The 13668-nt window shown below is 42.0% G+C and overlaps 1 protein-coding gene across 1 annotated transcript in view; it reads left to right on the plus strand.

The window, feature by feature from the left end:
- The first annotated feature begins 1111 nt into the window (after positions 1-1111).
- Positions 1112-13668, plus strand: part of opn5 (opsin 5) — a 39702-nt gene continuing 27145 nt past the window's right edge. The window contains exon 1 of the mRNA XM_069657705.1: positions 1112-1244. Within this exon, the coding sequence (XP_069513806.1) occupies positions 1112-1244 (133 nt within the window). The remainder of the gene's footprint in view (positions 1245-13668) is intronic.

Here is a 13668-nt window from a genome sequence, read left to right on the forward strand (position 1 = left end):
GTCATTTGCTCAGGTTTAGTGGGCACAAAGGCGTGCAATCCTTTAGTGAATTCCCCGCTAAATATTGAAACCCTTCTTGTCCCACTGTACCATGTCAAAACTAAATCTGTAAGAGAAAAACAAAACAAACAAAAAAAGGTCTAAGACGAGTTTTATTTGCTGTTTTCTTGAACAAACTAAGGCAAACCTAAACTGGAGATCAAAATCTTGTCACTCAGGAAAGTTGTAAAGCAAAATGTATTCTTGGTTTCCCTCCTGCTAAAGTGACACGTGTTACATCTTTTTTTGCATTGCCTGCTTGTTGGAAGCCATGATATAGGGGCTGCAGTAAGTTTGTAATGGGCCAACCTCGGATCCCATCAGCTATAGTCTGAGACGATGTAGCCTCTGGGATCACCGGTGAACGTGCCGGGCGGTAAGTGATAAACGACTTCCCGTAAAGACTTCCTTTTCCACGTGCTGCATCGTTACAGAAAGAGAAACCGTTCTCTTGTGATTGACTTGTTATTAACGGGTCTTACCTTTGCCCAAATTTCAACATCATGATGCAGATTTGTAAGAAGTAAAAATTCAAGCTTTGTCAGGTCTGTCCTCAAGAGGAGAAGAAAACTTTTAAAATGCTTGAACGGAGGTCGGATCGATCTGATGCATTCGAGGAAGTCGGGAAATCTGAGTGTTTGGCTTTCATGACACTGTGTCAGGGAATTAATCTCAAGTTCAATTTTAGATCTAGAACAGATTGTTAGCTTTTAGCATGCAGGTGTCTGTTTATAGAGATTAATAAGAAGATAAATCGTCGTCAGATCACGCACAGATCTTGAACGTGATTGGTCAATATTACTCGGCCTACAAGTGTAGTTCAAACAGAAAACAGAACACCACGCCCCTGTAAATAGAGATTAGTAATGGGCTAAAGTGGATATGAGCTCATGAATTATTCCACGCTTTCATGTTGTGTGTTTGCATATTTATACTCACTGCATGGGTAGGTATGTTTGTGCAGTTATGTGCTCTGTTGACCTGATGCCTTTGTGTGTGAACAGTTTTCAATTTGAGGAAGCAGCTTCATCGTTTCAGCCTTTTCCTCTACTTCACAGGACATTCCCCACTGATGGCAGTGATGGAGAACGAGACGTGGACGCACCCCTCACATATCCCTCCTTATCTCCTCCGTGGTGACCCCTTCGCCTCGAAGCTCTCCAGGGAGGCGGATATTGTTGCAGCGTTCTACATCTGTATCATAGGTCAGTCTCATTCCAAAGAACCCTTTCTCTTTATCTCTTGGTGGACGTGTTATGTCAGCTTGTCAATAAAATTATCATCAAGTGTGGCTGCAATCAGGCATGTCACTTCTGTTCAAGTATATGGTGTGTTTTCAATAGCATCTTACTGCTAAGCGATAAATCTTCATCGCTTCATCACAAATTTCCTTCAGTTAAATGACTGAAGACTTTATTTTCTAAAAGCCAAACATGGGAATCCAAGGCTTTAACATCTCTCCATCTAAAATCACAATCAAAGCTGTCCTTAATCTGACAGCTTGTACTGTAAATGTTGCAGTGCATTATCAGTTGCACACAGTAGCAAGTGTGCCACTAGCTGAAGCGCACAGCTGAAACAATGTTCAGTGTGGCCTCTCAGCTGTATGAAAGAGTGAAATTCAATCAATCAGTTTAGTTTTACTATAAATGGAGGTCAGTTGAAGCTGTGTTTATCTCTGATATCTCTTAAAGAAGGGTTCTCAAATGTTTTAGGGCTAGTGGAGAACATTTTCCAAGGACCCCTCATAATCGTTACACCGATTAAACATATGCTTACAGCCATTTTAGGGCTGCACCTAACGATAATTTTTTTGTTAATTATTCTAACGGTTATTTTTTTTTAGATTACTTTTTTTAGTCTCAATTTAGTCAAATTCAAAAGGATTGCTATGAAACAGAATAATGTAATCACTGTACGTTAAAACATCCCTTTCCCTGAACTGGAGAATCACTATTTTTACCAAAGCACTTATTTAAGACGAGCAGGGTAAGCTAATTAAACAACAGAACGTACCTACTTCAAAACATAAATCAACAATTAGAAGGTAGGCTACTTCAGAGGTCTACTTCTCACCCTCCCCTCTATTAAAAGCTGGAGTTTGAGTTTTCCCAACTGGACTTGAACGCATCGCTGTAACTTGTGTCATGCAGTGCGCATTTGTCGAGCAATCGGCAGAGTGACAGTAAATACAAGCGGAGCAGAGAGACAGTTAGGCTGATATTGAACATCGTACTGGGGCTTCATTCAAAACGCTTGGTGCTCAAGCCATCGCTCCCCAGAACGAGACGCCCCGAGAGACCGCCAGTGACAAGATCCATTTCTGCGTGCATAACTTCACTGTGTTCAGCTTGCGACGCAATGACACACGTTATACAAATCGACGATGAACAGAAAAACATTTCGATTTGAATCATGTTAATACTTAAAAACAGAGGTTCATTTTATTCCAATTTCTTGTGGATTTAACTTGACAGCATTAATACTGTGGTCCTAAACGGTCCTTATCTGTAGACATGTAGTTTTTAATGGTACAGCACTATTTTATAATTTATTATAAATTTATTATTATTATTTCGCAGACCCCCAGGCTATGCTTTACCCAGGGGTCCGTGGACCCCACTTTGAGAACCACTGTCTTAAAGCTCCTGTGAGGAACTTTTGGTTTATGTTGATTTTGGCGCCCCCTGTGGACAAAGCCGTACCTCTTATCTCTTTGCTGATTTTGTCCTGTTCATGCTTTTGTCCTGCTTTCTTTAACAGTCACATGTATCACTCACTTTAAATGTTTGCCCTGGAAAATGTAAACAAAGGCAGCGTGCAGTTAATTACTTCCTCTGACAACTACCCCCCGGCAGCAGCTTCAGGCATTAAAACTAACTATATAGAAATAATCAATGTTGTCGCTGATGATCTGGTTTGTCATACAGAGTAGTCAGAATTAATTTCAGTCTGTTTCATAACCAAATAAAAACTCCTCACAGGAACTTTAAACACATGATAAAATATTATTTTCTGTAGACTTAGATAAGCTGTTTTCTCAACTAGTCCTCATTAAGAATGTATTTTTACCCTTTGTTAATTGAAAACAGCAGGGATTCCCAAAGTGGGGTGCGCGTGAGGCAAAATGTAACGGTGTATTTATTTCACCAAGTGGGATTTTTCACTTGAACATCCTCAAATGGATCTGCTTTTTGTCCACGTGATCTGTTCTGTGAGCCGGTGCATGTGTCAGTCTAATTCTTCTTCACTTGGTGGATCGTGTGTAACTTTATTGCAGTTTGATTCAAATTAGGCTGCTGATGATTTAATTTCCCTCAGCGCTACGTTATGTTTGGTGATTGTTATTTAAACTTGATTAAAGTTTTGTTTGAAATGTGACAGCATCTTCTGTCAGGATGGGCCTGTGTGCCTGTGTGTTTCTCCTCGCCCTCACTCGTCTTCTCTGCTCTTCTCTGCGACGACTTTGGTTGAAGTGTAGTTTCAGTTTCTTGTTGTCATCTGGTGAATATGTTGATTATTTGTGCAGAATTTAACTAACCTTTAATGCGCCTATTATGGGCTGTGTTGCATTTGAAGTGTCGGGGGTTGGGGGTACATCAACCAGGTCAGGATATAGAAGGGGGTGCGTTGCATGAAAAGTTTGGTTAACCGCTGCAGTAGAGGATATAATCCATGTTAGAGCACTGACAGTGTGTAAGATGTTGGTAATTGGTGTTATATGCTTCTGGATGTTCCCTGGTGTGTGCAGACTGATTCAGTATGTTTTCAGTATGAATTGTATCACATTTGCTTCAAACATATTTTCCCCTTGCGATAAGTATGACCCAAAGTAACATCTTAATGTTCTTAATGTTTCTTCCATCCTTATTTTCCGCCCTGGGGATCAATAAAGGATTATCTTACGTTCAACAGTAATTTGAATGTCTAGCCTCTCTTTCCGGACACTGCTTCATGCAGACAGGAGTACAAAGGGGTCGTTGTTGAAGTCCTGCTATAGTTATAGTATACATTCAGAAGGCAAAGGTAATAAAGGAGATTTATGGGAAATGGCTATGACAGCAACAAAAAGAGTCGGAAAACAAGATCTCTGAGGTGAAATAAAGGTGCCGAAACACAATTACATTTAGTGAGAGAGCTGCCCTTTGACTTCCTTCAGTGTTTGACCTGAATACTGATAAAGGAGGAACAAAGAGAAGGTAGTTGAGAGACAAGTACAGCGTTACAATGAGCAGCTTATAGCCCCGAAGGTTTTTGGTCCGGAGTTGATTTTAGTGTACTGTAGTGCAGAACTTTAGTTTTAGTTTCAGTTGTTATTTGAGGCGCAATAGAGCTCTGCACTAGCATGACTGCGTTGTCATGTCAACTGTTGTTTTCAGTGTTTCAGCACAACCTCGGATCCCATCAGCTACAGTCTGACGATGATGTAACCTCTGGGGACAACGGTGAACATGCCGGGCGTGAAGCCAGCGGTTAGCGATTAACAACTTCCTGTCAAGACTTCCTTTTCCGCGTGCTGCTTTGTTTACAGAAAAAGAAACAGTTTTACTCGTTACTTATTTGTAATTAACGGGCGAGATTTCACCATCATGATGCAGATTAGTAAAAAGTAAGAATGGAGCTTTGTCAGGTCTGTCCTAAAGAGGAAACTACTTTTAAAAATGCTCGTTTGTTGAACGGAGGTCCGATTGATCTTTTCTGATGCATTTGAGGGAGTCGGGAAATCTGAGCACCGAACATGCTGTTGGCTCTTGTTTGTGGTATTCTCAGTATCAAGTCAAAAGTTTGGACACACTTTCCGATTTACTTGTAAGAGAAAATGTGTCCAAACTTTTGACTTGTAGTGTATCCAGTCCAAAAAATAGAGATAGGCAACTGTATTATGTAAACAGATTCTACACATGAATGAATGGTGGTGTTTTTTTAGTGGCTGCAGTCTTCAGCCTTAGCAGCTTCACATGTCAGAAATCTCCCAGCAACCCTGGTTTGTGTCTTCACGGAGCTGCAGGCAGGCATTCAGTGAGACAGCTTAAAGCAGGGCTAAAAGTAGAGTCTTTGAGAGGAAGGGTGTATAGGTCAGAGCAGTCACATTATAATTGACATTGACAACAACAGTGAAACACAGTGACACAGTTGTTGTCAAGCAATCAGAAGGGTAGGCCAATCAAGCTGTGGAAAAATCCCCAGCTGAAACTCTAGTCTTTCTAAAGGCCATTCTAGGAGTGCTAAAGCTAAAATGCTGCTTACTTTCTCCCCTCAATATGTAGTGTTAGCTAGTACAGTGATTAATTGTTTGATTGATATTGTTTGAGCAGTATATTACGGTGGGGATGATGTGGATTGGTTTGAATGTTGTGGGACTCAGTTGTGTGTTGATTTGATGTAGGAGACGTGTGTCTCTCGTCTTTTTATTGTTAATGTGTTAGTAATAAAAAATAGAATAAAATTGATGAACACACCAACAGTTAAAAGATTTGGAAAAAAAAAATTGTGTTAGCAAAATTTGATGACTTTTCACAGATCACAGAATGACGTACAAAAACAGAAAAGCTCTGCTGAAACAGAATTTACAGGTATGCTGCAAAAACAGTCAACAAATATGGAAATACGGAAACATGTTGCAAAAAAACGGAAACCAAACAAAGAACGACCCTGCCAAAAAAAAGAGAAAAAAACCCACTACCCATAATGCAACAGTAGCTTGCACTAACCAAAAACACAATTAAATATAAAAACTCTCTTCAAATTTAGAAGATGCAACGAAATACAGAACACTGCTACAACTGACCCTTCGCTAAGTCCCGCCCTCCTTGGTTACTGTTGCTATGCCTGTCAAGCTTTCGCACCATCATGTTAATATTATGGCAACTATAACAGTGAGAGATGTAATAATAGCACATTTCTGGAATACAAATATCAGCAAGAAGTGGACAGAAAGGACGACAGCACACATCTGAAAGCTACATCCAGAATACAATCTGTCAGCGGAGTGTTGAGAATTAAGAGGGCATAAAACAAAAGCTCAATGCGAGCGTCAGGTACCCCACGTCTTGACTATTCATGTTAAGGACAATCATATACAGGAAGAACAATGTTCTTGCACAGCAGGGTAAGTCAATATATTGTTTTATTTTAAGCTAATGTTTAGTTATGACTCCCTATAACTTTCATTATCTAATATGTTTCAGCCCATTGCTAGCAAAACTAAATGATCCCACTTTTTCATTTTGCCTGTCAGGATATTGCTCGCATGTCGTGGGCTTGATCCAAACACTGGATCTGGATTCACTTATAATTAATATTCAACCGTCTTTGTCTGCTAACATGCTAACCCAGGTTTATAAGCGTCTTAACTTGGAGCATAAACGACAGTTTTTGTTGATCTGCGATTAATCTCTATTTACAGATTCTACTATGTATGAGGAGAGCAAAAGCAGGCGTAAGGACATCCCGGCTCCCATCAGCGTGATCTGACGACCATTTATCTTCTTATTAATCTCTATAAACAGACATCTGCATGCTAACAGCTAACAATCTGTTCTAGATCTAACATTTAACATGAGATGAATTCCCTTGACGCTGTGTCACGAACAAGCATTTTAATAAGCCTGACAAAGCTTGAATTTTTACTTCTTACAAATCTGCGTCATGAAGTTGAAATTTGGGCAAAGGTAAGACCCGTTAATAACAAGTCAATCACAAGAGAACGGTTTCTCTTTCTGTAACAATGCAGCACGCGGAAAAGGAAGTCTTGACGGGAAGTCGATTATCGCTTACCGCCCGGCACGTTCACCGGTGATCCCAGAGGATATATCGTCTCAGACTGAAGCTGATGGGATCTGAGATTGATCTTTGATGAATTAAGCTGCGAGTGAGGTCTTCCACAATTTATAATCCCAGACATCTCTCCTCTTGAGTTTTTGGCCTCAGAAAAGCAAAAAATATGACACCCCCCTCAAAACTTTGATGATATCTGCTGTGGAACTTGCAGATTCAATATGCACACCGTTACGGCATCTGAAAGCTTGACAGGCCTCATTACGGTTGCTAATGTACGATGAAAAAACATGATGACGTACATAAAACATGTCACTTTTAACATCATAAGCTTCTGCTCCACTAAAGAGCAGACTCAATATTATCACCAGCCTTCTGGGTTTAATGTGAGGAAGGTTACAGTCTCCGCATCCTACTTTCTCACAGACGTGCAAAGAAAAAGTCTGAGACGACATAGCCTCTGGGCTCACCGGTGAACGTGCGTAAACGATAAATGACTTCCCATCAAGACTTCCTTTTCCGCGTGCTGCATTGTTACAGAAAGAGAAACCGTTCTCTTGTGATTGACTTGTTATTAACGGGTCTTACCTTTGCCCAAATTTCAACATCGTGATGCAGATTTGTAAGAAGTAAAAATTCAAGCTTTGTCAGGTCTGTCCTCAAGAGGAGAAGAAAACTTTTAAAATGCTTGTTTGTTGAATGCTGAACGGCTTTCGTGACACAGCGTCAAGGCAATTAATCTCAAGTTGAATGTTAGATCTAGAACAGATTGTTAGCTGTTAGCGTGCAGATGTCTGTTTATAGAGATGAATAAGAAGCTAAATCGCTGTCAGATCACACTGATGGGATACGGCGGATGGCCTAGCTTCTTAACCGTAGCTGGCTGATTCATGCGGCCCGCCCATAGTCATCAGCCATAGGCTTCAGCTTAGTCGCGCTCCGCCTCTTTGCCCGCCTCTTTGCCCGCCTCTTTGCCCGCCTCTGGATTAGCCGGCTCTAGCATTTCCTATATGGCGACCGCCAGTGCCAGCACAATTTGGGCTTCAAAACGCTCCTTCAGAAACCCATGGTTGACGTCACTGAGACTACGTCCATTATTTATACAGTCTATGAACTAAATGAATAATACAGCAGCCTACCTCCTGATTATAAGCTACTGTAACACCCAGCTAGGCACATCACCAGATGTCCCTGTGCTGGCTGAGTTGTAGAGAAAAAGCTTAACTTATCCTCAATATCAACAGCAAAGGGAAAAGTCCAACAAAGTGGATTATATCAGGAGGTGAAGGGGATGGGTGTGTGGCATGCATGAGCAGACAACAACTGTTCATATTATTTTATTTCCAGCTTCTGCCACTTGAAAACACAATATTCAAAATGAAATACAAAACAGTAGCGCACCTACATAAACTCAAAGGGAGACTCAGCTGAGCAAAGGAGGAGGGAGCGTGGTCTGCTTTGGGAGGATGTGCAATTCTTTTTCTGTCCATTCAAATTCACCCTCCCGACTCCGGTAAACCTGCACAGGTGGGGATTGAGGGAGGACCCCTTGTGCAGGTTGTGTGGAGCAAAACGTACCATGACGCATATCTTATCGGGGTGCAGAACAGCTTTGAGACTGGGAAGGTATAGGTGAGACCACAACAAGGTATGAACACTTGCTGACCTTTTGGAGCAGGAGAGAATGAAGAAATACCCAGCAAAAACAAAATCACTGCAGAGCAGCACAGTCACCTTGTTGCCAGGGGAGGTGGGATGTCGAGGAATCCCGGCCCAATCAGTGTGGAACCTGCTGACGAAAGTGGGGATGAAAGGAAAAAAGAGGAAGACAGCTGCCTGAAGGCTGGGGGAAGCAGCAGAAAGAGCCTCCTGTTGGCTCTGGCATAAGAGGGAGGACACAAGCTGGAAGCCTGGAGGAGAGGGTCGAAACACACACACGGGCTGGGTACCACCTGATGACCTCTTCTCCAGGCCAAGGCTGATAAGGCGTCTCTGACGTAGTTTAAAACATGTCAAGTTTCCGCCACTTGAAAACACAATATTCAGAATGAAATACAAAACAATAGAGCCCTTACATAAACGTAAAGGGAGGCTCCGCTGAGCAAAGGAAGAGGGAGCATGATCTGCTTTTGGAGGTTGGGCAATTCTTTCAATTAAAATTCTTTTCACGCTTTTCCATTTTTTAAACCCTGTTCCCACATGGCTCTGTGTGGGAACGCTCTATCAGCCCATCTTAGCCAGTCTTGGCTGATAGCCTCTGTTTGCTCTTTTTTCCTGGTGCAGTGCATCATATGAGTGCATGGAAATGAGGAGAGGCACAGTGCACTCGTTGTGTTATTCGTTAATTTGCCATTTTATGTATTTAGAATGAATCAGGTTTGTTCAACATTAAAGAGACGTGCAGCTCAAACAGGGTGAAAGGAATCAGCTGACAGGTTCATGACTCAAATGCTAATTACTAAATGGAATTTTTGCCGTGTTTTATGTGCATGTCGAACCATTGTAATAATATTATGCATGACACTGACAGAGAGAGCTGTGATCTCCTCTCAGAGAATACAGATCGGGCTTAAATAGCCTGTTGTTCTTCAGGGCCACTAACTACGTCACATGAAGGGCTGGTGGCCGGAAGAACAACAGATGTTTCATGTGTGTCTAGCTGTGAGAGAGACTCAGGCAACAGCTTAAAATTAGGCAAAAAAAAATCCCCTTCAACCCATGGCTAAGACACTTTTTTGAACAAAAACTTCAATAGGGGGGGTTTCTCATTTCTGCTGCTAAACTGGTCAGAGGTCAGATTGTAGCAGGCATAGTGTTGCCTGAAGGTGTTGGGTAAGAGAATGAGCAGCATAACTTTTGGTCAGTGCTGAAAATGTGCACCAATGTTACAATTCAATGCAGCAGACTCTTTTGTCCAAAGCGATGTACATCTGAGAGTTAATACAACACAAGCAACGACCGAGACGGGAGGGAAGAAGTCAGTAAGAGCCAACAAACAGCTTCAGCGTCTCGGCTTTTTGATAATAATAATCATCATCAGCAACATCAACAAGATCAGTATAGTCATCATCATCATCATGAAAATCCTAGTCAGCATAAACTACATCCTTAATGCCATCATCATCAACAGTATCAGAATCATTAAGGTCAGAGGTGTTCATAATGAGCTGGGTCTTTAGCTTCTTCTTAAAGGTGAAAGGGACTCTGCGGACCGAACAGAGTTTGGTAGCTCGTTCCACCACCAGAGGACTACTGAGGAGAAGAGTCTAGCTAGAGACTTAGGGCCCGTGTTGTGATGGGAGTACCAGGCGCCTTTCATTGGCAGAGCATATGAGGCGGGAGGGAGTGTAGACCTGGATGAGGGCGTTCAGGTAGGCAGGAGACGTTTTTGTTGCTGTTTTGTAAGCGAGCAACAGGGTTTGAATTTGATGCGAGTGGCGACTGGGAGCCAGTGGAGGGATATGAACAGTGGAGAGCTGGGTCTGTAGCTTCTTATTAAAGCCCCTGTAAACCCAAATCCACAAAATCCTTCTGACTGTGTAATTTGGGGTCTTATGTACACACTAGTAAGCAACTTAAAAGTTTAAGAAATAGGTTTTAATCCAAACTGGAGTTATTGCCATTCCTTCTTTGTTAACCCTGACGCTGGGGTTAAATTGGGCGTGGTTATGTATGATATTTATCACATCATAAATTTCCTTGAACCAATCGACCGCAGTTGCCCCGCCCTCAGAGGTGCAATAACACTTCTCGGCTCGCGATCAATCTTCCTCTCTGAGTCTGAGCTAACTCGTGTCCACATACCCTGAACGTCTCTGCACATACCTGTTGTAATTACCTAACGATGACCTTTTTCCCCATCATGCCTGTGTGTGCTGTCCCCGGTGCACATCCACCATCTGAGATGACAACGTGTCATTCTTTTATTTTCTAAATGCGGCGGACTTGGAGAAGCAGCAGTGTTTGCATACATTTATTGAATTGTTGCAGCCGCTGCTTCAGAGGTTGTAATTAAACAACTCTTTGGAGATTTCAGCTTCAAATCAACGATCGTCCATCCTCTCCTCATTGAGGAAGAGCACTGAAACAGTGAACTCGTGAAGTCTTGGCAACCAAATAAACAACAGCGGGGCCAGTTTACTTCTAACGGCCAAAGAGGGTCCGCCCCGCATCGCTGACGTTGGCATACATACGCAGTTCTAATACGCAGTGTGAACAATCCACGTGCCCATATCAGCTGTGCGCTCAGTATCAAACTCTCAGCTCCCTGGCGATCTCCCTCCAGCAAGCTGCACAATATCATACTGAAATGAGGAGATATTGTCTGTCTGACTCTGTACGTCCCTACTGTAAATACATTGATTGTCGTGGTTTATAACGCTTATAAAAGGAGATGTGATTCGGTAACGATCGATTGTTTTGATCCCTACATAATTCATACTGTCCCTCGTGCACACGCGACTCACATGCTGTGAGAGCTGAATTACGAGAGAAAATATGTAACTTTTGTGACTTAATTAAACAGACTGCTGCTTAAGACAGTCAACACAGCAGACAGAGAGACAGACAGAAGTGTCGAGCGGGGCCAGTAGTGGTGCAGGGAGCGGAGGTGCAGGTGTGTTGGGGGACTGAAGCAAAGTGATCAGGTTAAAGTAGTTTGTGAATTAAAACTTAATGAGGTGAAGAAGAAAGTACAAATAAAGTGTGGAAGTAAAAAATAACCATCTAGAAAGAGGGTAAGTCTTCATGTTATGTGCTTCTCACAGAAATCATTGATATATGAGATTAATTGAAACCAATTGATTACAAAGCCTGTAATTAATTAGATGTTTTTTTTAATCACCTGACAGCAATAGTTTTGATATGATGTGCACATGCGCACATACCTGGGTGGTACAACACCCTCTACCCTGCTGCTGAAAGTCCTAGAAACACTGCTTTCCCATGCGCCATTGTTGTGTTGACAGTTGCCATGAGAACGCGAACAGGCGGACCCCGGCAGGTGTCAATCAACACGGGATCTGTCACGCCTACACAGTCCTGAGAAATGGTCTGAACAGCCAAACGAGCGGTTTTTCAACAAGGTTTTCTAGTGGTTCTGAACATTTATTTTCACTCAGATTTTTGATGAACAGTGGAGGGATGTGTGCCGTTTTGGGTTGATTGAAGACCAGTCGTGCTGCTGCGTTCTGGATCATCTGCACAGGTTTGAATGTGCATGCAGGAAGGCCTGCCAGTAGGGAGCTGCAGTAATCAATGCATGACATCATGAGATGCTGCACTAGCAGGTGTGTTGCATGCTCTGACAGGTAGGGTCTGATCTTCCTGATGTTGTCCAGGGAAAAACATTCACAAAACAAAACCAAACAAAAAGAAGATGCAGCACATCTGTGAGCTTGTGCTGTTCTCTTTACAACAGGAATTGTAGCTTTTGCTGTTTTCTATTGCTGACTAATTTTGTGTATTGAAAATATCAATTCAGCATAGATGTATGCATTGCTTTACAATCTCTGCACCCAGACTCCTCAGGTTGAGTAAACTGGTTGAAGCACCAGAACATTTGTATTCATCACATACACTTGAACACAATTTACTGTCAGCTTTGCTCAGGCAACAATAATGCATAAAACAATTTACTCCAACTGGTAATATAAGTGATTTATAAGCCACGAGCAACACTAAACTCTCTATAGAATTCACCTTACACTGATGGGTGTCATCACTACGCCTCTGCTGCTGCCTTCCACACTGCCACAGGCACCCGATTGTCATTAAAATGAAATGTGACAATCAGATGGAAATCAGCACCCTGGATGCTTTGCATGCAGACGTTCACACAAAGTATGTTTAGCAGTACTCAGCTGCTTTGGGTGTCAGGTATCATCAGTAGCTATCCAGTTAAGAAATAAGAAATAAATCCCAGTTTATGAAAGAGCAGTGCAGAAGAGGAAAATGTAAAAGGCTGTAAACATAGGGTCAACTAGCCAGCAGATTGCATCATTTATTCTGAAGAGCTAACATTGTTAATATGACAGTTGTATGCAGACTGTGTAACTACATCTTCAGGCTTCACGCAAAGTTAACAATTGAGGCAGCACAACATAAACAATCACAAGCTGTGGCTGTACACAAATAAGTCAGGGGGCATAAACTGACGGGGAGATTGCATGAGCTCAGAATCAGAATCAAGTTTATTGCCAAGTATGTTTGCACATATGAGGAATTTGACTTGGTGTTTTGGTGCAGAACAATTAACATAGAGGGAGAATAAAAAATAATAAAAAGTTCTTCTGTCAGGGGACTTATAGAATAAAACAAAAATAGACAATAAGAATAAAATATGAACAACAATATAATATTGTGAGGGAGCTGGAAAGCATCCCCCTCACTAAGGTGAAAAAGAACTAATTCTCAGTTTGTACCTCCTCGAGTTCTTTCCTCAACTCCTCTCCTCGCATCTTAGTCCCTCCCACCAGAGATGCGAGCGGAGGAGGCGAGGAAGAGAGACGGGGAGAGAGGTTTCGAGGCAACAGACATTTAACAACATGAGACATCCCTGCTTCAGGGCCGTCATTCAAAAGGACGTCAATTAAATGTGTGGCACAGCTGTCTCATCTGTCTGTTTTGTTACAGCTGCTATTTTTATGATCTCTGTCAGCAGAACAGTGTTTATGACAAGTTACTTCTAATTCACTTCACAACGTGGCATAATCACGCGAATGTACGGATGTCATACATGGACTATTTTGTACACTGTTCTGGGATTTAAATTCAGAGCTCTGGAACCAAAAACCTTGCTTGTCTGATGCTCTCATTTCTACCATCATGCTTTACACCTTTATTGCTGCCAGT

This window comes from Semicossyphus pulcher, unplaced genomic scaffold, assembly GCF_022749685.1.
Source record: "Semicossyphus pulcher isolate SPU_LCO1_2020_fin unplaced genomic scaffold, fSemPul1.0.p SCAF_11, whole genome shotgun sequence".
NCBI lineage: Eukaryota > Metazoa > Chordata > Actinopteri > Labriformes > Labridae > Semicossyphus > Semicossyphus pulcher.